We start from the raw sequence: 27120 nt of genomic DNA on the forward strand, positions 1-27120 counted from the left end.
GTCATTAGGGCATGCGCACCAAAGCGTGTCAGACCTGGTCCCGCCTGGTCCCAGAGAAAACAAGGGGTGTGCTTGGGTGCTTGTGAGGCAGCAGCGCATGCGCCCCGCAGAAAATCACGGGCGTCGAGGCTCACACCGCAGCGATTGCAGATCTTACATGTCAGATAGGAAGGAGTGGGAAGGGGGTACGAGACACGGGGGCCTGAACACTTACAGCCCGGGTGTAACAGAAGGATGGAGACCCGATGTGCAGAGGAAGAAGAGGGCCGATGTGACTCCGACTGACTCCTTTCTTTCTAACTTAAGCCTTACTAGCCCTGCCTGCAGATGCAACCTGTCTGTCATCCCATCCGTCCCAGTAATCCTTTTTCTATTGCAGCGTTTCCTCCAAGGAGGCTACAAGCAGAGGGGACTACAATGACAACCTGGTGAATGCAGACGAGATGGAGTAAAACATCAAGCACAGCGCATGATGCGCATCCCCAGCCCGACAAGGAAGAAGGTAGAGCAACCTGGCTGTTTTTCTGGTGTCGCATGTCAGAGATTTTCCGCGGTGCTGTGGATTGATCGTTTCCTTCATCGCCCTCCTGCTGCCGGTGTCGGTGTATAATGGAGAGCTCCAATGGCTCTGGCAGCGACACCAAACCGCAGAACCACCAGTTGGAGAAGAAGAGACTGAACCGAGCGCCTTCCCCGGCTAGACCTTTCATCAAGGATGTGCACAGCCGCTCCACCAAGCCACCTGCCATCGTACCCAAATCCCCCAAACTCAATAAGCAGCAGCAGCAGCCTCCCTCAGTGCCCTTGGCCCATCCGAACCGCAGCTCCAGACGCAACACAACTGGGGCCAAAGAGAAACCAGCCACGGCAAAAAGTAACACCAAGTCTTCTATTGCGAAAAAGCCCACCAAGGCGCCCCAGCATGCAGCAGCCGAGCCCAAAGCCGCCAGCATCAAACTGGACAGCACCAGCAGTCCGATCCTCGCCAAAGGCAAGAAGGGGAAACTAGCCACGGGGTCCCCGGGCCCTCTCAGCCATGGATCCCCGATCCGGGTACCGACCGGAGCGCCTCTCAGCCGGGTCAGCCAGACCGACAGCAGCTCAGACCTCTCAGACTGCCCGTCGGAGCCGCTGTCGGACGAGCAGAGGCTGGCACCGGCCGCTAGTAGCGACGCCGAGTCCGGTACCGGCTCCAGTGACCGGGATCAGGTGGGAGGCGATAATCCGCTGCGGGCAGAAGCGACCGGAGCGGCTGCTGCTGCTGCTCCGTTGCGCACAACCGACGCTTCCACCGCCAAGGGAAGCATGTCTCAGGCTCAGACCGCTCCGGGGGCGCACGGAGAGAAACACAAGCAGGAGAAATCCTCATCAGGCGCACAATTCAGACTGCCAGGCACCAAGGATATAACTGAGGAGGACCTGCTGCGGGAGGTGGAAGATCTGAGATCGGAAAACGACTACCTCAAGGTATGGCGATGTTATCTCAACAAGTTACGGGGCAGGCAAACGTGGCTGCAATGCTTATTTGTTGCATTGCACTTTATATGTCCACCAAATTCAAAATCCACATGTAAAAAGACAGTATTGTGCAGGCTCAGTTAATCTCTACTCCAGAGGCAGCTGTTACCAAAACTGTTCCTTTACAGGGCAGTCTGGGGTTCAGTCCCCACCATCACCTGTTTTAAACATGCTTGAGCAACTCCCACCTGCTCACTAATTTAAAGCATAATCTAAATGTATGAATTATTGAAAAACTAAACACATCTCCTTTAAAGCCCAGCTGTCACCCCCATGATGTCCCTCTGTCGACTCTCCATCCATCATGTTGTCTTTTTACCCTTCCCAGGCTTCTCTCTGGCTTTGACCTTTATTGATGGGAGTTTTATTGATAATAGCTTTACCCTGCTGTGCCCTTGGACTTTCTTTCTTTTTAATATTGTTGCTGTCAAGTTAAAAAGTCTATTCAGACAGAAAGACTCCACATTTTACTCCCCCATCATGTTGCATCTGGGACACTGAGAGTAGCATCATCTCCATGTAATGATGTGCACAGGGATGCACCGTAGTTTTTTAATCAGTTGTTTGTTTGCCAGCCTTTCATCATTGTTTTTTTACATATTGCATGGAGATCCTGTTTGGAGATTTCATGCAGGATCCCCCTCCCCCGCTCTTACTTTAAGTAGGCTATCCCCCATAAGTTGGGGAGGGGAGGCAAACAGATAATGCGGCAAACAATCTTGCAGTTTTTTTTTCAGATGGGAGATGGGTTTATTTGCATGTTACTCTGAGTATTATTTCAAACTTGATCATGCATGTCTGTGTCTCTCTCTCTGGCTCGGTGCAAACACAAGAGAGTTAATCAGCTTTACTGGCTCTGGCTGTAATGGCTTTATCCCACAGGACTTGATAACAGTCAGATGTCCCATGTGTGTGGGGTTCAAACGCCCTCCTGCCTGGCTGTCAGTCTGCCAGCTGGGACTCTGAGGTGAACTCGTCTACCCCCATGCCCCAAAATGTCCGGGAGTCCCCATCACTGCTACAGCTACTGCTGATGGAAATCATATGTTGGACATCACTCTGTTTATTTCTAGATCATATTTCAGGTGTTTCTTGCTTCTCTTGCCTGAAGAGAAGAGCAAAAGAAAAGATGTGGTCATGAGGGGGAATTGGAGCTGCGTTATTGTGTTTACAGAAATGCACAACTCCAAGAAAATGATTTTTTGGGGGCTGCAACTAACAGTTTCTTTGAGAGCTGCAATTACCAGTCAATTTATTGAGTTATCCATTGACAGAATATTAACCTCAGTAACATTTCTGATAATCAGTTAATCAATTTGAGTCATTGTTTGTTAAAAAAAAAATGGGGGCGAAACATTTCCTGACAGCTTCTCAAATGTAAACATTTGCTGCTTGTCCCTATTTAATATGATTGTTAACTGTATGTATTTGGATCATGGACATTCATGGACGTTTCATTACGTCACACTCAGATCTGGGTGCCTTTTCAACTTTTTGTAAGTGTTTTATTGAAACAATGAATTGCTGAATCAAGAAATAATCTTATGAATAATTGATAATGACAATGATCGTTAGTAACCGTCCTTATGTTCATTACCAATGAATCTCCTGAATAATTTCGGATTAATATAGTCATTGAATGGATCGTATATTGTCAGAAAATTGTCCCTTGCAAGTTTCTGGTGGCCAGAGGTGACGTGTATGAAATGTTTGGTTTTCTGAAAATTAGTCCTAAACACAAAAGATATTTAGTTTCATGTCCCATAATAAAAGTAGCTAAACATCACATTTTAGAAGCTGCAACCAACTAATTTTTGGCATTTTTCCCTTTTACTTACTTAAAGATATATTATTCAGGATTTTCATAAAAAACAATATATAGATGTGTTCCCCCACAGCGCTCAGGTGAGGGTGGGGCTTTATATAAAGGTAGTGACCATGTGCCGGTCAGTAAGCAGCAGACATCCAAGTGACACATCACAAAAACATTCAGTTATAGTGAGGCAAAATGCCAAGCGAGAGTAAATCTGGGTTCGGCTTTTACTTTCACTTTCTCTGGCGAACGTGTTCACACACAATTCTGCATAGTACATCTTTAAACAATTAATGAATTGCTGCTGCTTGAATTTTCCCTCAGCATATTAAGTGTTTGATCAACTTACTATTCATTTCTAATTATAAAAGCCTGCGCATACCGATTAGTCATAATTAGTGATTTTTCGTACATTTTTCTTACATTTCCTGCACAGAAAGATTGATCAATTAATAAAGAAAATAATCAATTCAAGCAGTCGCTCAGTGAATATATCCTCACTTAACACCCTCAAAGAGACAACTAAGTAGCAGTGATGAGTCGGTATAAACTCTCTCCATAAACATTAATGACATTTTCTAAATATACTTGTTCCCAGGATGCTGCTCTGTCTCTGCTTTTAACCTGGTCATCGATTGGGCCGACCCTGTGCGAGGTCATTAGCTCCTTCCCTCCAGGGCCCTCCTCAGATAACAATGGGCTCTGTGCTTTTCCAAATGAGGATAGATTTAGTTTTCATTAATTGACACACTCTTCCCAACCCCCTTTCAGCGTACAATTGTCTTTTCATCAGGTGCCAGTCAAACCCTTTGGATATCCATCCCAGGGGAAATCTACTGAGCAAACTGACTACTCAGGATGGAGTCAAACAGATACCCTCGAGGTTACTGAACAAACTACCGTAGTACTACAGATAAATCTTTCCCTTTTTCTCCCCATCAAGGCCGAGTTGTTTCATGTTGATGGAACATGGGGAATGCATCCACTCCAAGACATAAGATGCTTAGAGCCAACTAGTAATGTTACATCATCAGCACTAAGAGTACTTACATTACCGGGATGCGTATGTAATAATATGAAAGAATAATCTACAAAAGTGAATTGCATTCATTAACACAAGTCACTTTCAATGAAGCCTAAAAATAACTAAAAAAAAAAAAAAAAGCAAACTGAAATAAAGAAGAAATATACAGTATTTCTGACATATCCGTAGCCATTTTGAAGCCGTCGTTACATCAGTTGGTCAGTCTGTTTTTCCAACAGCAAGATATACAACAGTACTTTTTGAATAGTATGAAGACAAACAGACATACATGGAAATGGACAGGAGGAGCTAAACCAAAAGAAGCCACTAAAGGTGTTTAAGACCTTTAAGGTCCCATATTGTAAAAAGTCAGATTTGCATGTCTTTTTAACATTATAAAGCAGGTATAGGTGCTATATCAATACTTTGAAATCATAAAAAATGCTCAATCCATAAAGGAGTGCATACAGTTTGTATTCAGGAACTGTATCCTTAAACGAGCTGTCTTCAACTTCTGTGAAGTTGTGATGTCACAGCTATACTATATAAAGGTGGAAACTGCAGCTACAGTGCCATTACAGTCATTCCCCAGTTGCAGTGACGGTGCAGAGTTGCTGAGAGTGCACATGTGGAACACTCGCAAACACTGGCTAATCAGAGCAGTCTGGGCTTTTGTGGAGGAGAGCTAAAAGAGAGAGGTGCTAAAACAGAGCATTTCAGGCAGAGGGTGAATGGAGATATATTCAGGCAGACAGTTTGAAAAAAGGAACATGTTTTTTGTACATTACAGCATGTAAACATGTTCCAGTAGAAAACCCAATTACAAATATGAACCTTGAGATTAGCAAAATGTGGGGCCTTTAAAGGGACAGTTCACCCTAAAATCAAAAATACACATTTATCCTCTCATTTGGTTTGCCATTTTTCAATTTAGTTGTTTGGTGTAAGTTGCAGAGTGTTGGACATATCGACCATAGAGATGTCTTTCTTCTCGCCAAAATAATGGAACTAGATGGCATTCAACTTGTGGTGCTCAAACTGCCAAAAAGATTGCATTTGTAAAACTTAACAGTAATGTCTCTTTTCAGAATTCATGACCCGGTTACTCAAGATAATCCGCAGATTTTGCTGTTAAAAAAAAATAAAAAATCTTTTTTTGATCTTGGGGACAATTTGTCCCTCCAAGTCCTTTTGTTATACCAAAACTGCTTCACAAATACAAAGACGTTGGAGCCACTAAACAGTATGCCTCCTGTGCACCAACAGAAGTATATATTTCCTGTAAACACAAACCCAAGTCATTATCTTTGAACTTTACTCACACAAAACTAAAAAGAACTTGCTGCTGTTTGCAAAGCAGAGAGATAACATAAAAACAGCATAAACATGAGAGTCAGCACTATTTGCAGCACAGAACGCCAACTTTCATTGGTGTGAGAAAAGAAATGACTGGCACAAAGGTTGGATATCAGCGTTATTATTGATTATTGTAGTGTGGAGGTGATATTAAGGTTTCAGCTCTGTATTCATTTGTGTGTCTGTTAGGATGAAGTGGATGAGCTGCGGGCGGAGATGGAGGAGGTGCGAGACAGCTACCTGGAGGAGGAGGTCTACCAACTGCAGGAGCTGCGGAGGGAACTGGACCGCTCCAACAAGAACTGCCGCATCCTGCAATACCGCCTGCGAAAGGCCGAGCAGAAGAGCCTGCGGGTCGCACAGACCGGCCACGTGGACGGAGAGCTTCTCCGTAGTCTGGAGCAGGACTTAAAGGTCTGTGAAAGCGTTTCAGTGTCTGTATGTATGTGGCTTTGTATAAGGGTTTGAGGGGAGGACAAAGGCTGCCAAAATCCTAAATAAATAAATGATTCGATAAATTAATATGAAATTAAATTTACCAAAAATATACTAAAAATAAACATAGGAATGGATTAATTGATTTAATGTGGCATGGTTCTGTTGTAATTTGCTTGTTTATTTATTTATCTTTGTATTAATTCTCCTTTTACCGTATTTTTGCATTTATTTTTTATTTATTTTAAAATTATTTTTAAACATATTTTTATCATTTTTAATATTATTTATTCATATATATTTATTTATTATTCTACCTATGCATTTCCTGCAATGTTTTTCCCCAATTTTTTTTCTGTATTGTTTTCTTTCTGCATTTCAGCGTCATTTTGCTATTCACCAATTCATTTATCAACTTCAGGGTGTATAGATCAGTGATACAGGCCAATAAATTAACGCCTGCATTTATTATTAATATTAATTCTAGTACATTTAATTGCATAGTAATTTATTTATTGAATTATTTATTTATTTCATTTTCGACTTTGGCAGCTTCTGTCCTCCATAGACATCTACTTTAATTCAGTGTTTTTAGATTTAGATTTAGTTTTAGTATGCCCCCAGAATTTAATTAAAGCCACAGTGTGTAGGAATTTCTCCCATCTAATGTTGAAATCATATATTGTATTCAAACAGATGGCGCACTCTAGCGCCTCACTGTTTCAAACACGTATTGCAACAACTGTAGCCGCTGTGTACCAAAAAGCTATGATAACACTGATGAAACCATGTCATCCGATACTACATGGAGTATTCATTCAGGCTGTATGTCCCTTGTTGGCGGGTGTATTCTCAAGATGGCGAAACGTAATGGAACCCCCCAGACAACTTACCCGCACAATGTACAAACAAATCCGAAATTCTCCTTTTATGAGAATAAGTCAGATTATTGGTGGAGGTAATAATATACCAATGATGACATATTTATGAATGCAGACATCAATTTTTGCCAATAAACAACTGAAAATGTTACACAATGTCCCTTTAATGCAAACTGGTAAAGCTTTAAAACAGCATCATAAGCGATTAAAGCTGAACCCAGTCTAATGAAATACATAAATGAAATTTATATGTGTTAAGTGGGTTAGAAGTTTATGAAAGTGGTAACTCACAGGAAACTACAGGAAACAGTATGGCTCTAAGTTAAGTAAGTGATTTGCAATAAATCTAACTGTAAAATTAGATTAATAAAAAAATGCTGAGATATTTTTTTCATTCCAACTGTTTTAGGGCTGCAACTAACTTATTTTTGTCACTGATAACCTTTTAAAGATTTGTCCTTTTGTCCATTAAATGCAAAAAATAGTGAAAATTGTATATCACAAGTCCCGAGGTTACATCTTCAAATTGCTTGTTTAGCCCTATGAATTGTCCAAATCCCAAAGATAATCAGTTTACAGTGACTTGCTAATCATGTAAACACCGCACTATAGTTAAATTAGCTGTGGATGACAGGATTGTGGCTGTTTTTAACACAGATATCTGCTTGATATATTGGTCTAACCCAGCAGTGCTTGTATGTGTGTTGGTGTGTATATATGAGCCCATACTAAAAGATATGATTGTGTGAATGGCCCAGGTTATAGAATATATTTATAAATCAGTTTTGTAATATATGTTTGAATTGCATGTGTTTTACCTTCAACATATCTGTCCCTGTGATTTCAGGTGGCCAAAGATGTGTCGGTGCGTTTGCACAACGAGTTGGAGAGCGTGGAGGACAAGCGCAGCAGAGCTGAGGACGAGAACGAGCTGCTCAGACAGAAGATCATCGAGGTGGAGATCTCCAAACAGGCGCTGCACAACGAGCTGGAGAGGACCAAAGAGGTGAGAGGATGATAGTGGAGATGCTTGTTGATACAAGGCTGTTTGAAGGTCATGGGCAAACATTTGCTTTCATGCACACAAAGCTGTGTTTTTATCTCAGCAGATGCTTAATGTCCGTTAAGTTTGCAGAAACAAAAATCCAAAGCATGGTGGTGAGTGAATGATGATGCTGTTGGAGAGAAGTGAGGGTGAGTTGTGGTAGTAATCAGTAAAAGCAGCAAAGATGACAGCTGTAGTGGACGTTATTATAAAAGAGGATGTTGGTGACTATGCTGTTTGCACAAGATGAATATCCAGCCTACCGTAAGATGCTAGTCCCTACTGCATATAAACAAGGGGATCAATGGCGATCACCAGCCTGATCAGCAGGGTCACTGGAGTGAATTAATTTCATCAATCATTGAAACGCTCCTTGACAGCCCTTTGAAAACAACTGCTTTGTGCAACGACTATCAGAGCAACCTCAGTCTACATGCACATCATTGTTAACGCTTTACAACAATATGAGCATGTCCTTATTTACAGCTTAATTCTGGTAGAATAGTTGCAGAGGAAATGTTGGGTTAGATGTGTCCACACTTGGACGCTTCTGAGTATTTCACAAGTACTAATGAATTCTAAGATGGAGCCATAGTACTACTCAATACCACCTGAAGCTGCAGCCACCCCTCCCCCTCACAGCTGAGGTGTGTTTACAAAGCTACCTTGAGGCCAAAAACGAAATCAGTTCCCATAAACGTCTATCTGAAAAGAAGTTCAGCAACTCTCTACAAAAGACTCTTTCCTCACATTTAGCTCTGCAGAAATAAAGAGCTCACACATATTTTATATGTTCAACCAGCCAAAACCAGGTCTTTTTCTCTAATTTGTTTTTCAGTGTAAACACTCATCTGTTGACAGTGAGCACTCGTGGGGAAATCAGATTCTGGTGACTGACAGACGTTTATGCAGCAACACTTAAAAGCTTCAGAGCTCATGGAGAAATAATTAATTATCAGCATTATGAGACTGCAAATTGACCGCACTTTATAAAGACTAACAGGTAGAGACAGTTGTGCAATAATGAATCAGAGCATGTTACTGTGGCACCACTGTCACACACTTTTAATTTGATGTAATGAACTGACAGAGTCTACAAAGTTAGATACAAGCAGAGCTGTTTTAACATCTTTTTAATTAGGGAAAATACCAGTGCTGACATACATACATGTTACCATGGTTACCAGATGATTTGCTTAAATAGGATGTGTACATGACCTTATACAGATCAATTATAAGAGAGCTTCCTGTGCCAAAATCACGTCTGCTAATATGAAATTTTGCTGGCAGTTCATTTGCACTCACACCACAAAGGAACCACATCAGAGTCTGTTTGCAAGTGGACTCAGACTCACTTTTTCAGGTGGTCTTGGTTCTGTTGTTTGCTCCGCACCAGGGTTCGACTGATATCTTTCACACCAGCTCAAATGAACAGCACTAACCAGACAAACGGACCTGACTTCATTTTAAATAAGCAACCTAACAACCTCCATGAGCCTTAGTAGTTGGTTTTTCTTTTTCTAATTTCCAATATGATGAATATGTTTTGAGTTTTGAGACCACAGCTCCCATCCTGTTTTGAGTTATGTTTCATATCACTGTTACTCGCATGTTGCTTAGTGGAGAGTGTTTGAAGTAAGGGCTTCTTGCAGGTAATGAGATGAGCGGAGGCTATTCTCAGTGCTGCCAGGGTTCAGCTGCTTGGACTAAATCGATTTTGACATCAGCAGGTAACATGCCGTCTGGCAGCAAAGAGAAAGTAGGCTAATACCAGGCCAGCCAGTATGGAGAGTTTTTCTTTTGGCAAAGGGAGACACTGTTTCTTTTTTAGTGTCGCGTGCTGCTGGTTTGATTCCCAGCTTGTGCCACAGTGACTCTATATGCTTCACTGAAAAAGGTCTTCCACTGGTTAAAAATCTGTATTCTGAGCCAGTTTATGACCTTAACTATCAGTGTTTGTAACATTGTTGTTTTTAAAGGCAACTTATCAGCTCCCGACTGAGCTGCACGTGCTCAGATGGAGACGGAAAATCCATGTCTAGTCCGGATGTGGTAATGCGGCAAATGCAGGCGCCAGTTTTTTGTAGTTGTCGCTTGATACTGGTAACCTTTCGGAAGAAAACGATTGGGGAACAGTAAGACTGAAATGAGAGGACGCTCCACATGAGGGTTTTTTTTTAATTTGCACAGCAGTTGTGGTGTTGGCGGCGGCTCCAGAGCCTTAATTCTGAGCAGTGTTGGGATACAAAGGAGCACAGGATGACACAGACTCTGTTGTACACGGAGAAACAGGCGAGGGAGTGGGAGAGAGGCTGAGATAGCGGCTGCTCCAAATGATTGCAGATTTTTTTGTGTTCCCCTGAGGTTTGTCCCAGAAAAACACAAGCCGTCTCTGAATCTGCACTTCGACATCACGTGATGCCATGTCTCCCCCCACCCTTCCTCACCATGCGGCGTGTGTTTATAATGCAGCACCCCAATATTTTCATTTTGTTGCATGGAGATGCACAGTTTCTTTTTCCAGGGTTTTTTTCCTTTAGTTTATTCACCATGTACTCATTTTGTCTTTAATTCCCGTGAAATCCATACTGCACAGTGGGTTGCCCGTTTATTCTTTTTATTGCTGATAGCAGGAGACGATAAGAGTGTTTACAAACATTTAGTTTGGGTTGTATTTAAATGAATGAATCAAAGAATCTGCCCTCTGCTCTTGGAGTTGCTCAGTCACAGAGATAAACCTCACAGGAGAGGGGAGGAGCACTGATAAGAATGTGGTTCAACTGGCCTGTAAGGTTGCCTCTTCCCTTCTTGCTTTAATTAGGTCTTGTGAATTGTGATCCAGGTGTAATGTAATGCAGTGAGAGGCAGAAAATCTCCACACTCCTTTGGATTTTTAGTAGTTTTTAGAATTGCACTGCATGCACCTGTGTCCTCCTTCATTTTGTTCTTTAAATGATCTTGTCTTGTTCTTTTACCACCTAAGTTAAGTGATAACAGACACTTACTAGGATACAAAAAGCTTTGCCGGCTACTTTTCCTGTCAGACTTTCTCACCACAGTGTTAAAAGGGCAGCTAACCCCTGATAGTTCAGGCGTCTCTGGCCTTTAAAGCTCACCTCCTCCTGTCCCTGTGCCTGTTCTCTGCTATCAGAGGCCACACAGTGTGACTCTTGCCCAGAGATTGCCACCCCTGCATGGATTAATCCAACAAGAAGGCCTGTTATAAAACAGCCTGGCGTGTTTCAGTACACTCTGATGGGAGGGGAGGGCCACAGAGAAAAAGACAAAGAGGCAGAGTGGCAGAGAATGGCGGTAATCAGATGGCTGGTCGGCCTGCAATACGACCACAGCTCCACAGCTCCACAGCTTACCGACCTGATATTAAACAGTTTAGGAGTGCAGGCTGACAGGAGCCTCTGTTGTTACACTATTTGCCTGAGGAGCAAATTGCTGCCGCTGCTGCTTCTGTGTGGTCAGTATGAAGGCGAACAGCGATTGGTGGAGATTTTTCATTCCTCTGACATTTGAAGAAAGGCCCACTGATATGTGTAATGAAATGGAACTAATGAAATGTCAACGTGCATAACACAAGCATCAGGTGATTTATTAGGTGCTCTCTGTCCCCTGGGATACGTTCATCTTTCATTATGGAGAAATGATAATTCTTTGTGCTGTGTGCTTTTTGACATACAGAAGCACTGGCTTGACATCAGATATCATGAGGACAGCACACAATAAATAAATAAATCAAACCAAACTCTCCAGCAGCAGAGGTGTATTTTATTGTGCTAACCCATGTTAACACTCTGATTATACTAGTAAGTTTATGCTCCTCTTTGAAGCAGCTGCATTTTGCTGGCACTCAAATAATTTTCCATAAGGGGACAAGATCCCAACAGCAAAAAATATGTACCTTTATCGAACCATGCAGACAGCTTTCATAGGGACTATTTCTTCAGTCAAAATTTGCTCCAAAGAAAACTTTAAGATGTGAGGACTTAGTAACAAGGACTTTCTGGATGTTCACATTATTATTGAACTATTTAAATTAACTTAATTTTTTTTCTTTGCATTCGTACTAGAAACAAAACTCCATTCACCTCCACTGTATTAGAGTGGAGGCAGAAATCAGAAATGATATAAGAAAACCTTAATAAAGAAACCAAAACCATCATTTGCATGGTTAATGTAGGGCTGCAGCTAGAAAATCAGAAAATATTGAAAAATGTCCATCACAGTTTCACACGACCCAATGTGACATTCCAAAACAAAAACAATTAGATAGATAGATAGATAGATAGATAGATAGATAGATAGAACTTTATTCATCCCCGAAGGGAAATTCAGCTGTCCAGTGGCTCATAAAAAACAACAACCACACTTCCCCTCATCAACAATGATACGGTGCTATTAAAATAGACATAAGATAAAATAAAATAGTCAATAATTAGTCAATAACTCGATTACTGGATTGACAGAAAAGCAATCAGCAGCTATTTTGATGAATTTATCAGTTTCAGTAATTTTTAAGCAAAAATAAGGGAAAAAATACTGAACATTTTTGAGATCCACCTTTTCAAATGAGATGTGTTGCTTTTTCAGTTATATATCATTTTAAAATGAACATCTTTGGGTTGATCAAAATAAATGAGCAATTTTAAGACAGTACTTTGGGCCCTGGGAACTTTGCAGACTAAATAACATGAAAATAATAAAAAGAGATGAACAGTAAAGGAAGAAATAGTTTGTTGCTGCACTAAACAAAGAAAACACAAAATCCTCCCATTTGGGAAGCTGAAAACAGGGAACTGGCTCGACATTTTTACTTGAAAATTAATATTCTGACAATCAACTGATTGAAACTGTTGTAATATCTGGGCAGTAAACTTGAAACCACACCTCTGTCGAAGGTAATAAAATTTACCTACTAGCACCACTAGTAGAAAATAGCTATCCTGTACAGATCTGTAACACCAACTAGCACTGTTGTGGTAATCAGAGTATTGGCAGCATTTTCTTCCACGAATGTAAAAATAGGAATTGAGGGTATCTCCGAGAGTCGCTGTCACTGAGAATCTTTTGTCGCTGTGTTTCACTACAACAAAGGTACGAGAGGGGAATGCCTGCATTCTCAATAAGTCGCGTCAACAATACCTGAGTGGGAGTCACTGCAGACATGACTTGTTTCATGTCAGAGCACTTCCCTCTCTCACAACAGCTCAGCTGAAGAAGAAGCGTTGGCTTTGAAGAACATTCTCTTCTTCTCATCACTGCTTCTCACTTCTCCTTCATATCTCCCCCTCTCCTCTCCTCTGCTGTGGTTCCCTGTTGGAAGAGTGTGAAGGAATCTCATTGACCTAGTTAATATCTTGTGTCTGACTCCACCAATGGGAAGGAGAGCAGTCATGAGGAGAGGAGTAGCGTAGGGACTCTGCTGTAAGTCGAAATCTGCTGCAGTGAAACGCATCCATATAAAGCTTATCGTCACACAGCGGCTGTGCTGTAACATCTCCATCTACACATTGGACAAGTGTTTGCTTATAAAATATTATTCAGGATTCGACCATACAACTTTAGTTTAGGTGATTTTCATGTTTTTACTCAAATTTAAAGTTTGAAGGTTACACCTGTGTTGTGAAAATATTAAACTACTAATAATTGATTCCTGAAAAAGGTTTAAACTTCATTACATTAATACGTATGTTTATCACAAATTTAATGACATTCAAATTAGGCTAAACCTGTACGATGTGTGGCTAAGCATTTTAGAGGCAATGACGCCATTTCCCTACAGGCAAACTATCAGCGACACAAAGCAAATGGGGAAATCATCAATTCTGCATGAAACCCCGGAGTGGTGTGTTATAATTCTGAAGTGCTGTCCTTTGAAGTTTAAAACCCATGAAAAATGAAATTCCTTCTCCGTATGAACATGTTTTGCAAGTATTCTAATTTACACAAGTATCAAAGCTGCCACTTTATAATCATAAAACATCCTGAAGCATTCACTGTAGCAGCAATCAAAGTGTCTTTAATGTCCTCAGACACATCAAGGGACGTTTTGTAGAAACACATTTGAAGTCATCTTAAACACAATCTTCAGAAATCTGGTGACTTGGTCTCATGTTTCACATTTTATTTGGATTTAAAGTGGCAGTTAAAGTATCAAAGCTGGTTAAATGTCTGTTTGACTTTTTGTAGATAACCAATCAACATCATTTTATTTAAGTAGTAGTTAAAATGGATAAAATGCCCAATCACAGTGAATATATTTTGAGTTTTTTAATGTCTTCACATTTTGAGATGAAGTCATGGTTTATGGCAGGAAAACAGCATCTTGGAGCTGCTTTTCTATTCACTTTGTCTGTGAGTTAAAAAAATATTTCTCTTTCCAGCGTTGGTTCCATGACTGGTGCAAATTCAGAGATATTGCCGCCATTTTATGCCAATTTGTGGTCATGTTTATGGTTAAAAATAACAAAAAAATCAAGGTAAAGATAATCCAGCAGCTTTGCTCTTAGGTGATGCATTTAATCTACTGCAGGAAGGTGAAACATATTTAACAATAAAGTAGGGATAAGCACAAGTACTCGAGTACTTTGGATTGAACATCAGTATTCGTTCAACGTATAATTGCCACCCAACCTCTCACATGTGAACATGGCTTTTATATTTTTTCCTATTTAAAATGGGTAAAATTTTATTTCTTTGTGAAGCTTCTTTGTAAGGCTGTCTGTTGCTGTTGTTCTGTTTACCATGACACACTGCTGCCCGCAGACACACAAAGTCACAGGGCTAACTGTGAACATTGCACAGATAACGTTATCTAACAGTTATTAACAGGTTTAAAGGCAGAGTTGAGCAATTTTGGTGTCGGTGTGAGTTTTTTGAACCGTTAAACAGCTCGGCCTCAGATGTTAGCTGCTGCTGTTGTGTTAGCTCATGCTAACTGGGCAGACGTAATGGCAGCAACAGAAAGTTTGTAATTATAAAGTAATTGAAATTGTAATTGAAATTGTATGTGTAATTGAAAGTTTTCTAATATTAACTTTAGATTTATGGTTTTCTAGACTAATTGAAGCTGTTTTTTTTTTGTTTGTTTTCTTTTGCAGGAACTAGAGTACTCTACAACAATATAATGCGAGTACTTGAATATTGAAGTTACCTAAAATGTACATCCCTAATATTAAGACTAATTTCTCATGGAAACATCCCCTAACAGAACATGGGATGTTTCAACAGACACCCAGATGAAATACAGGTGTCAGACGTAGTGAGAATAAAGATAAATAAAAGTCTACAGTCATGCTAACTTAGACACAGTGGTGTTTGAGTTAATGCTAATATCAGCACACTAAAAAATGCTAATATTCAGATAGTAAGCAGGCTTACCATATTTACCATCTGAGTTCAGCGTGTTAACATGCTAACATTAGCTCATTATTATTAGACACAAAATAAAGCTGAAGCTGATGTGAGTATCATCAGTTTTGCAGGTATTTTGTCATTGACAAATTCAATTTTTTAAGATTTAATTACATTCATTCGTAGGGGAACATAATATCTGAACTTCATGGCAGCTCATCTGACAGCTGTCAAGATATTTCAAACAGAACCACAAATGTTAACCTTATGGTGGCACTAGAGGAAAAGTCAGGGATCACCAAAGTCAGTAGGATTCATTATCTGTTTGTACCGAATTTCATGGCAATTTATCCAAAGGTTGTTTAGATATATCAGGCTGAACCAAAGTGGCCGACCAACTGTCAGACAGCATTTAGCATGGCTAAAAAGCATTATCTCATCATCCTGCAGTACCCTGCTCAGCTTAACCTAGATCTGAACACACCACAATATACACAGTGCCCATCCGGTGCTGGTTTCTTGGATACTTCTCTGCTCCACTGTAACAAATGGTATTAGCAGTTATATTTAGGGAGGTTGACAGCAGCTTGGCAGGCTGTAAGTCAGACTGAGTCATTGTATTTCTCACCTCTCCTCCAAACACAAGGAACAGACAGGCCACCAGAAAAAATAGAGCTCCCAATAGTATGTTGAGGGCCATAGCCTTGAGTGAAATATCATCCTCAACAAAACAGTTTTTGGCCTCGACAAAGGAGTGAAGATGTCTGTTCTGATCTGAGTTATAATGTGTGCATGTGTGATGCATGGTGCAAAGAGCCACACATTTCAGTGGCATTTAAAATACAATTTGGTCGTTTAAAAATGTGATTAACAATATCAGCTTTTACAATGCAGGCAATACTTCTTCGGACAATGTCTAACCTTACAGATTAAATTGTGCTCAATTTCAACTGTTTCGTTACTTTAAGACCATTTGAGTAATCTAAGTATAAAACTCTGTTTAAATGGCAGGGACATTAATCGTTGGGAACATCCCTGGTCAGAACTACCTTATAAGGTGATAATATGTCAGGACTGTGTGTCTGTCAGCTTTTCCTGGAGTTCTTCTGCTTCTAGGGACCAAAAATAATCAACAATTGCAGCTTTACACTTCCTGTACAGAGGTGAGGTTATATAGTAAGCAGGGCTGGAATTAATAAATATTTTCATTTTCAAATAATCTGCTGAAAAGTTTGGCTTCATTGATCCCCGCACGAAAATTGGGTCATGTTGCAATTTCTCTTATATACACACACACACACATATATATATACATATATATATATATATATATATATATATATATATATATATATATATGTATGTATAAGAGAAAAATAAGAGGTATAAAAAATCTGTGTATGTCACAATATAATATATAGAGAAAAACTGATAAATACGAATTAGGAATATAAGAAAAAATGTACAAATATGTGTGTCATACTGCAATATATTACCACAGTGTAAATAAAAATAAAAATGCTGAGATTAATCAAATAAGTGGTTATTCTTTAAAAAGTCAGAAAAATACTCATCATTACAAGATCTCAGGGTAGCATCTTTTATTTGTTCTGTCTGATACTTTAAGTGTTCAAATACCCCCCAAAATAGATTTACTATAATGTAAGACAAAGTAAAGCAAGGAATATTTGCCTTTGAGAGGTTGGAAACTTGAATAATAGCATCATTTTATCTCTTTTTGTAAGGATTGTTTTGGTGACCAAGTATTTCATCTTGTCGGGACACCTCTGACCTACCAGCAGCACTCCTATGAATCAAAACTATAATGTAGTATGCACTACTTGTTACATCTCCAAATAATCCACACCTGTTCAGTGTCAGCCCACGGCTCTCTGTCTAAAACTGTGTGCACCCCTGTTTATAGAGGAGTGTGTGGAGCCAGTGAGGTCTACGATAGTTTGACAGACTAAAAGAGTTCATTTGATGTGGCAGGGGTCAGAGGCTGTCTGAGTCACAGAGGTTGTCACCATGTTCTGGCCAACAGCAGCAGGGGGATACAGGGCTGTGTCAACAGAGATGTTTAGTACAAAATGCTAAAGGAGGATTCTTCAGGCTGTCTAGTGCAGAACAATATCATATCCTTGTCATGGAAGAGAAATTGTACAGTTTTGGTGCTGAACTATACGTGTCTATAGCACCATGTATTAAAAACTGTACCGAAAGCTGCCAATCACAAGGAAGCATGTTCACATTTGTAAATGCTTTGTAGGTTTTGGTTTAGATACTGTGTACACAAAAAGACATTAAGAATACCCACAATACAACTGCATTCTCATGCCTAATACAGCCAGAAAGCTGGTGTTTAATGCTTCTACATGTTCAACTATTCTTAGATAGATTTGGACTTAAATTTAATCAATTTCAGACTGTTTATTGTACAGGCAAATCTTTATACAGTGTCTTGTCTAAGCAAAATTTAAGCTTTGAGTTTGGCTCCTTTTGTTAAACCTGCATTAATTTGTTGTTGTCGTTTTTTGGCCACTAGAGGGCAGCGCAACAAGCTGTAAAAACACCACTGACATATTGTCACCTCATAAAGTTGATAGGGCAAAGGACATATCATGAAGCAACATTCATTGGGAGTCGTTTGTGGCTACAGGGTTAATATAACTCCTTTCCTGACTTTCCTTTCGCTCTGTTTTGGACTCCACCAACTCCTGACGGAAATATCTGGCTCGTTAGCTACAACTTGCTTGATTATGTTCAACCTTTTTCGTCATTTAGTGCTGGACAGGTAGAACACAGTGGGTTTTTAGATCTCTTTTGTTGAAATGAAAATGATGAGTGGTGAGACTGGACCAAAACACTAAATTTGATAGCTATAAAACCAAAACAAGAGCTGAAAGGTGCTAAAAAGCTCAGTAAGGCTCAGAGGAGCTGCAAAACTTGTGAATGTTGTCTTTTTATCCATCCTCATGGGCTGTGGCTCAGGAGGTAGAGTGGTCGTCTAACAATCAGAAAGTCAGTGGTTCAATCGACCCTTGCAGTCTACATGTGGAAGTGTCCTTGGAGAAGATACTCAACCTCAAATTGCTCCCGGTGGCTGTGTCATCAGTGTGTGAGTGCTTGTGAATGTTTATCTGAAGGCCAGGTGGCTCCTTGTATAGAAGCCTCAGCCACAAGTGTATGAATGTGTGTGTGAATGGGTGAATGGTGCCTGTGTTGTAAAGTGCTTTAAGTGGTCGCTATGACTAGAAAACTGCTATATAGATGCAGTCCATTTACCATTGTTATTTATGGGCACATCACTATGAGTGACACCTTTCACAATAAGCAAAGTCAGTTTTGTATTATAAATATTGTCAATATTGTAAGTATAGATTTAAATGTAAAAAAAAAAAAAAAATACATACCTGAAACTAAGGTATTAAAAAATAATGTACCACTATGGTATCAATACCAAAACTCAGGTCTGGTTATTGGCACTAGTGTTGTAATTTTAAAACTTTACCCAGCTCTACTTTTCACCAGGCAGAACTCCCTCGTGAGATTGGTTATTTTAAACAACAACTCACCATGCTTTTAACTTGTTTTACAATCCACGAGCACATAAGCTCCCTGAAACAGTGCGGAGCTGTGCTTGGTCAAGCCTACAGTATCCCTTAGAGTCCTTTATCATATTCAAAGTGCTCTATTTCGGGCAATATACTGGTCCTGGAAGCAGCATAGGTAAAATCCCCTGAGCGTTTTCTCTATAGAGGTAGCTGTAGCAGCTTGTATTCAAGTATTGCGGAGGCATATAGACTAATGCTTTCGTTTGAAGTGAAGCACGCTCGTTATAGAAAATGAAAAGACGTGGAAGACTGAGGAGGCAGACAGATGCTGCCACTCCCATTTCTGTGGGGTTGCATGTTGCATGCAGTCATTATTGACTGATGACTTCAGCAGTAAAGACAGAGACCTGCCTACACAGCTCGTTACACTGTAAGGCAAGACTTCATCAAAAGCTGGAACATCTTAGTGAATCTTATCTCTCCTCCACCTCGTTTACTTGCTCTCAATAGCTTCTCTATTGAAGATTAATCCCCTTTTCCTGTCTGTCTTGTCTGTGTTGTACTTTTTAACAAGTTTTAAAAAGTGTCTTCCTCCCGTTTCGCACTGAAAAGATCATTTGTGGGTCACAGAGGAATTTTCAGTGTATGATTTTGACACAAAGGAGAAGAACTTCATCTAAATTGCAAAGATGTTTTAAAAAAAACTTTAAAAGCTGCTGCATTTATGTAATTTTCATTATGCTGACTTGTGAAACAGACCGAAATTAATATTTAAACTCTATTGTTTTAGGTTTTGCAGATGTGAGCCGTGTCCTGATTCTTCTTTGTTATCATCACCAGTTTTTCAATAATATAGAATTCCCACTACTACCAACAGGATTTGAGTAATCCCTGCCATGACGAATAATAAAACCATTAAAGTAACAGTTTAGTGAACGGTATTTGGTGGATAATTTTATCCACATTAATCCATAGTACTGTAGGTGTGACCCACATAGAGTCACACTTTGTTATAGATAAATTATTAAATTATAAATTATTGTTTTTTTTCCCCCTTTAAACCAGTTTTAATGAACATTGGCACACTAGACAAGTGTCAAGTATTTAAAAATGCTATGCTGTTTTGAAGGGGACACGGAGAGAGGGGACAGAACAAAAACATTTTGAACAAAGACTTCTGCAAAAGTAGGATAAAAACTATTTTATTTTTTATCATACCTTAAATATAAAACAAAAAATAAACAATAGCAGGTATAGTGAAGTGCATACTACAGTTGTTCCGATACTGACACTGGTATCAACCTCTGTTATTGCCAAAGATGCTGGATTGCAAATCAGTGATTACGCAAGTCTATACACCGATCTAATGTTGCATAATTCATTAATAAATCCGGATCAAATGGTAGTTTTTGCTACTTTAAGACAGTAGCCTCCTCAGGAAGTGCCTACACTGGCAGCTACTGTTTTAGAGCAGTGAAGAAGAATTTATTTGCAGAACATAAAGTTATTGTTGCACTACTGTTGCAATTTTAATTGTCTTTCACTAAGATGTTGCTGTGCTTCAAGTTTTTAAAGGGATTATTAGCTGTTACCGAGATTTTTTAATGACAGTCAAATTTTATTAGAAAAGAAAGTTCTATGGCATTCATTCTCTGTATCTGTTCATGTTTTACAAAGGGTTTAACCTGAGCCATGCTATATCACAATTACAACAATTCTATCCCATCCATACAGGGTTAGAAGTATACAGCTGTTTTTTATGTTTTATTCTTATTTTAAGGCAATGATATCAGATCAGTACTTGATATCAGCCATTAGTAAGCGCAAGCATCAGAATCAGTATTGTAAGGGAAAAAAATGCTATCAAAACATCTCTAGCACACACCACTAAAATAAATGGTGGTATATCCAACTTAGCTAAAGATCCTACATTAGCATAAAGATAGAAAAACAAACATAAAATCTGTTCAAAGGGAGGTTTGGGAATTTTATGCTAGGCAAACATTTTATCCTGATTAAAGGTGACTTCTCTCTGCTTCCACTGAACTAAGAGAGATTTGTGAGGCACCTTTTGATGTTAGACACGTCCTTATTTTTTCATGGTACTAATCAGCTCTGCAGCGAGAGGGTCAGCTGTGGCTGCAGTCTCCTTTACGCTTGTGATTCCTCTCAAGAATCATGAGAAAAGCAGAAGATCCAGCTCAGCCGAGGGAGGAAAACCTCCATAGCTTTAAAAACTCTACTTCAGCTGGTGGCTGTCACACCGCAAACACAAACCCTCTGATATGAACCTCCATGTGGACCGATAACAAGTCCAGGTAACGACCCTCCAGATTACTGTGGGCCTCTGCTGCCACCTGAGCTCATAGTTCGTTATCTTTTACAATGTTCTGTGGTGACTTGGTGGACTGCTGGGCTTTGGTAATAACGCAATATTTCACATCCTTTATTGGCTCCCCTCCCACCATTTTCAAGTCACAAAAGACGGCATGTGTTGCAGAGGCGAGGGCCCCTCCCTCCTATTACCAACCTATTGTGAACCTTTTGACACACACAAGGGGACTGTACTGGGTGGCGGAAAGTGGCGCAGGGGTGAGGACAACCTCATTATCAGCCAGCTGGACAGCCTGCCGTCCACTCACCCCCCCCCCCCCTTTAACCCTCATTTCCCCCCTCTACACCCTCCTCTAACCCGCCTCCCATCCAAGCTCCTGTCGCAGCAGAGAATAACACTCTGTTGTCTGGTTCCCATTAGGGAGCAGAAGAAACATGGCTGGAGCCCAGAGGGAGGATCCAGGCTACCTCTGCAGAGTCCCAGATAGACTGATAGAAGTTTATGATCATGCAGTTATGAGGTTTTATTTATCTGTGCCTTATTACCATAGACACATACTTAACGATCACAGGATGAAGACTCCCTTCTCTTGAAAAACAACTTGGCTCGTGCTAATTATGAATAGTAGATGATCTTAGAAATGACTGCAGTCTCTAGCTAGATGCTAATCACGGGCTGAAGGATAATAAGCTGCAGATAAAGGCTTAATTAAAGCCCGACGGCCATCTTGAGAGGGCTGTTTACCGAAACAATCAGATATAGCACAGACTAAATAGGCTTATTGTGTTTTCCACTGTTACACTGGAATGAGATTTGCTCCAGTGAATTCAATTGTCTGATCTTTGGGCTTCTATCAAGGTAGTTTCTATTTTTACATTATGGGTTATGCTGACCCCTGACCAACCTCTGATCTTGGTATGAGATGTCTGAAGGTCTATTATGCTATATCAGATTTTGGATACAGAGACAATGCTTTTAATAGGATCAAGTCATTGTTGGTTTTGGTCCTTTAATGTCATTTCTTGACAATAAGAAAAACATTGTATCATCACCCTCATCCGTGTCTCAGAATGCATTTTACAAAGTCAGTAGTTTTAACATTATCCAAAAATAAAATTTCTTTGGTCTCAAATCCAAAAATGTTTCCACACATTACTTCTCAGCGTTTCAGCAAGACTCACCAGTCGTCTCTATTTCCATTAAAGCCCCTGAAAACTTGGCTTCAAACCTTGAGTATTTCTCTACACACGTCAAGGTCTTGTTATCATCGTCTTTAACTTACAAGTAAAGAGAAATGAGCAAGTGAAGATGCTATTGTCACTGACAGTCCTTATGTTAGATTGCTTTCTAATTGCGTTAACCAGTGTTTTCCACAAGCTAAGGATTATTTTACTTTTAAAATCATCTTTTCCTCCTCCAAACAGACCCAGATTATTTAAACAGGTTAAAAACATTGAATATATCAGTTTCAAGTTAGAAATTGGTGTTAATTTGATGCTCTTCGATGGCCAGATTTCAGAAGAAGCTGCTACCTGAGCCGCCACCAACATTTGCTCAGCTTGTTTTTAGGTTAGGATTCCTTCAGTGTTCATTGTTCACAAGGTTTTGACAGGGAGCTGAATTATCTTCAGAGGTCTGTTCCTCTCCAAAACAGACATGGTAATCAAAACCTGTTAAAACACTGAATAAAGCAGTTTCAGGTTAAAAATCAGTGTCTCTGCAACGCTCTTCAGTTGATAGAGAATGTCCGAGTCAAGCTAATGCGTTAAACATGTTACATTCCTTTAAAACAGCTAAGATCTAAAAAGTGATGGTGACAAGACATGAAACAGTAAGAAAGCAGTCGGCTGGAAATCTTTTAATATGCGGCTGCCGCTCATGGTAAAACCCTGATCAACACACCTGCAACAGTCTATCAAGGCCAAAGCCGACAATTCTAGTAGCTACCAGAAATCATTTGGATTCTGTCATACTAATCTAATGTTTATTTTCCAAGTGATAGATTTGGTGGAAGTTCTAACACTGACAATTTGTCAGAATAAATCCATTGTTGGTTTTGGTCTTTTCATGGGATTTGTTCAAAGCAACAGAGATTCATTGTTGTGTCGGACTGGACAAATTGCCAGCCAAATGAAATAAATTCAAGCATAAAACGCCAGCTTTATTCTTGAAGTCTTCTTCTTAACCTCAGCTGCACAAACTGGTTAAAGGCAGGTTGCATTAAAAAAAAGAGATGATCTGTGTTCTTTACACGTCTGAACCGGTGACATTTTTTATGACAGGAACAGCATGCGTAACGTAATATCATATTCTGCTTGTGATTTGTCAGCATTATTTTGCCCAAGGGCTCCAGTCAAGTGTAACTCTTCGATATTATCCCTCTCCGCTGTACATCATGATGAGAGCAGAGCGACATTCGCCCTCTCCACATGGCTCACTCTCTATCTCTGCGCATTACACACCACTGGCATGCTGCCAGTCTGCCGTCCCAGAATACTCTGCGGACCTGCTGAGGAGTTTGCAGGCAGATGACATGGCAGCTCTTCCCTCCTCCTGGCATGTCTGAGCCACAGTGTCATTTATAGCTGTTAGTGTTGCTCCACAAATGGGACGACTCTGGTGACACATTGAATTTTTTTTTTTTTATAGCCTCCACTTACAGTCGGGGGTGTGAACTCTCTTTGGAGAGTGCAGGCTTTTTAGATTAGCTGACCTCCAGACAAAACAGTGGATTGAATGCCTTTCAGGTGTATTTATTGGCCTCTTTTTGTCACCTGTGTCTCCCATGGGAAGCGTTCTGCTGAGTATGCACGTTCTCTTAAAGCACCGTCCTGTAGCTCATTTATAGCTACGCACATTCCCACCTGGGAGCTGCCCACTACAGTCTCTGGCTGCACCAAGGGCTATGTGATAACTGTAAAGGGGGAATTGGACTGCTCATTCATATTTCTTGGTTTCAGAGTTGATGTTATCCTTATCTTACCTTTAGTCTTTTGCTGCCAACTACACTTTTGCTTTTATTGTCATTTCGAACTTGTAGCCTTCTTGAAAAATGAATGGCAGTTTTCTACCTCATTTGAGGGCCAGACAGTGAGACGCAAGAAGTGTTAATGTTATTTTGACTGATAACTGGATAACCTACGGCTGTGGTTCTTGAGTCCAGTCGAATGCGGTCTCAAGACCATTGTTTTGAAGTCTTGCACTTCTCTTGGCATCAAAATTGTCTTTCCATGGGCTATTTTGATCGGCTCTGTCCACAGTCTCTCATGGACCATTGTGTTTTACGCAAGCACATTTACTAGCTCGGCAAATAGTGAATTGTTACACACATGTATCGCAGCAATGGGCCAAAGCAGTCAGTGTAGTGTCTATGTATATGTCTGTGGTCTAACTATTATGACACAACCACCCCTGCTTCACTCTGCCTGTGGTACCTGTAGGCAGTGAATCACCTCAGCAGCAGAGGGAGGAGGACAGAAGACAGGATGAATGACTGGTAGTGACTGATGTCTGTGTTCTCCATTCTTTCCAAACTTCTCTCAGTATTGTGATGTCACAAATATGATTTTTTTTATTGACATTTTAGATTTATTTCCAGTGAGATATTATTGAGTTTGTGTAGTACAGTACAGGCCAAAAGTTTGGACACACCTTCTCATTCAATGTGTTTTCTTTATTTTCATGACTATTTACATTGTAGATTCTCACTGAAGGCATCAAAACTATGAATGAACACATGTGGAGTTATGTACTGAACAAAAAAAGGTGAAATAACTGAAAACATGTTTTATATTCTAGTTTCTTCAAAATAGCCGCCCTTTGCTCTGATTACTGCTTTGCACACTCTTGGCATTCTCTCCATGAGCTTCAAGAGGTAGTCACCTGAAATGGTTTTCCAACAGTCTTGAAGGAGTTCCCAGAGGTGTTTAGCACTTGTTGGCCCCTTTGCCTTCACTCTGCGGTCCAGCTCACCCCAAACCATCTCGATTGGGTTCAGGTCCGGTGACTGTGGAGGCCAGGTCTGCCGCAGCACTCCATCACTCTCCTTCTTGGTCAAATAGCCCTTACACAGCCTGGAGGTGTGTTTGGGGTCATTGTCCTGTTGAAAAATAAATGATCGTCCAACTAAACGCAAACCGGATGGGATGGCATGTCGCTGCAGGATGCTGTGGTAGCCATGCTGGTTCAGTGTGCCTTCAATTTTGAATAAATCTCCAACAGTGTCACCAGCAAAACACCCCCACACCATCACACCTCCTCCTCCATGCTTCACAGTGGGAACCAGGCATGTGGAATCCATCCGTTCACCTTTTCTGCGTCTCACAAAGACACGGTGGTTGGAACCAAAGATCTCAAATTTGGACTCATCAGACCAAAGCACAGATTTCCACTGGTCTAATGTCCATTCCTTGTGTTTCTTGGCCCAAACAAATCTCTTCTGCTTGTTGCCTCTCCTTAGCAGTGGTTTCCTAGCAGCTATTTGACCATGAAGGCCTGATTGGCGCAGTCTCCTCTTAACAGTTGTTCTAGAGATGGGTCTGCTGCTAGAACTCTGTGTGGCATTCATCTGGTCTCTGATCTGAGCTGCTGTTAACTTGCGATTTCTGAGGCTGGTGACTCGGATGAACTTATCCTCAGAAGCAGAGGTGACTCTTGGTCTTCCTTTCCTGGGTCGGTCCTCATGTGTGCCAGTTTCGTTGTAGCGCTTGATGGTTTTTGCGACTCCACTTGGGGACACATTTAAAGTTTTTGCAATTTTCCGGACAGACTGACCTTCATTTCTTAAAGTGATGATGGCCACTGGTTTTTCTTTAGTTAGCTGATTGGTTCTTGCCATAATATGAATTTTAACAGTTGTCCAATAGGGCTGTCGGCTGTGTATTAACCTGACTTCTGCACAACACAACTGATGGTCCCAATCCCATTGATAAAGCAAGAAATTCCACTAATTAACCCTGATAAGGCACACCTGTGAAGTGGAAACCATTTCAGGTGACTACCTCTTGAAGCTCATGGAGAGAATGCCAAGAGTGTGCAAAGCAGTAATCAGAGCAAAGGGCGGCTATTTTGAAGAAACTAGAATATAAAACATGTTTTCAGTTATTTCACCTTTTTTTGTTAAGTACATAACTCCACATGTGTTCATTCATAGTTTTGATGCCTTCAGTGAGAATCTACAATGTAAATAGTCATGAAAATAAAGAAAACGCATTGAATGAGAAGGTGTGTCCAAACTTTTGGCCTGTACTGTATATATAGAGATGATTTTGGTCCATCTTAATGCTTTAATCACTATATTAGCTTCGAAAAGACACTTGCCTGTTATGGTCCTGAACCAGACTCCATTTGCTCTGAACTCGGTCTTGAGTTGGTCTTGGACTCCATCAATTTGGTCTCTTAACTACAGCCCTGGATTATGCTCTGTTGACCTTTTTAGGTGTTTGGCAGTATGCTTATTTGCTTTCTTGCTGAGAGTTAGATAAGATCAACACCATTCCCATGTCTTTGTACTAAATATGAATCTACAGCCAGGAGGTGATTGGCTTAGCTTAGCATAAAGACTGGAAACAGGCAGAAACAGCTAACCAGACTTTCTGGTTGCAAAATTTAAAAAAAAAAATTAAAAGTCTGTCCACCAAAAAATAGTTCCAGCAAATAGTTGTTTTACCATTATTATTTATGTACAGATTAAACAAACAAGGCACCCTGTGTCAATTAGTGAGATTAGAGATGTGCTTTCAATGTTAATGCTAAGCTAGGCTAATTGCCTTCTGGCTCAGTGTCTATATCTCTA

The 27120-nt window shown here is 40.3% G+C and overlaps 1 protein-coding gene across 4 annotated transcripts in view; it reads left to right on the forward strand.

Moving 5' to 3' along the window:
• Positions 1 to 59: 59 nt before the first annotated feature.
• Positions 60 to 27120, forward strand: part of mtcl1 (microtubule crosslinking factor 1) — a 97833-nt gene continuing 70772 nt past the window's right edge. For 3 of the 4 annotated variants that reach the window (XR_004502912.2, XM_033650152.2, XM_033650150.2), the window contains exons 1-3: positions 61 to 1467; positions 5901 to 6125; positions 7875 to 8033. Coding sequence is in view for 3 of the 4 variants with exons in the window: in XM_033650152.2 (XP_033506043.1) it covers positions 610 to 1467; positions 5901 to 6125; positions 7875 to 8033 (1242 nt within the window). In the remaining variant the exon portion in view is untranslated. Of the gene's footprint in view, positions 1468 to 5900; positions 6126 to 7874; positions 8034 to 27120 lie in introns of all 4 variants that reach the window. The other variant, XM_078173043.1, reaches the window with a different exon arrangement.

This window comes from Epinephelus lanceolatus, chromosome 12 (genome assembly GCF_041903045.1).
Source record: "Epinephelus lanceolatus isolate andai-2023 chromosome 12, ASM4190304v1, whole genome shotgun sequence".
NCBI lineage: Eukaryota > Metazoa > Chordata > Actinopteri > Perciformes > Serranidae > Epinephelus > Epinephelus lanceolatus.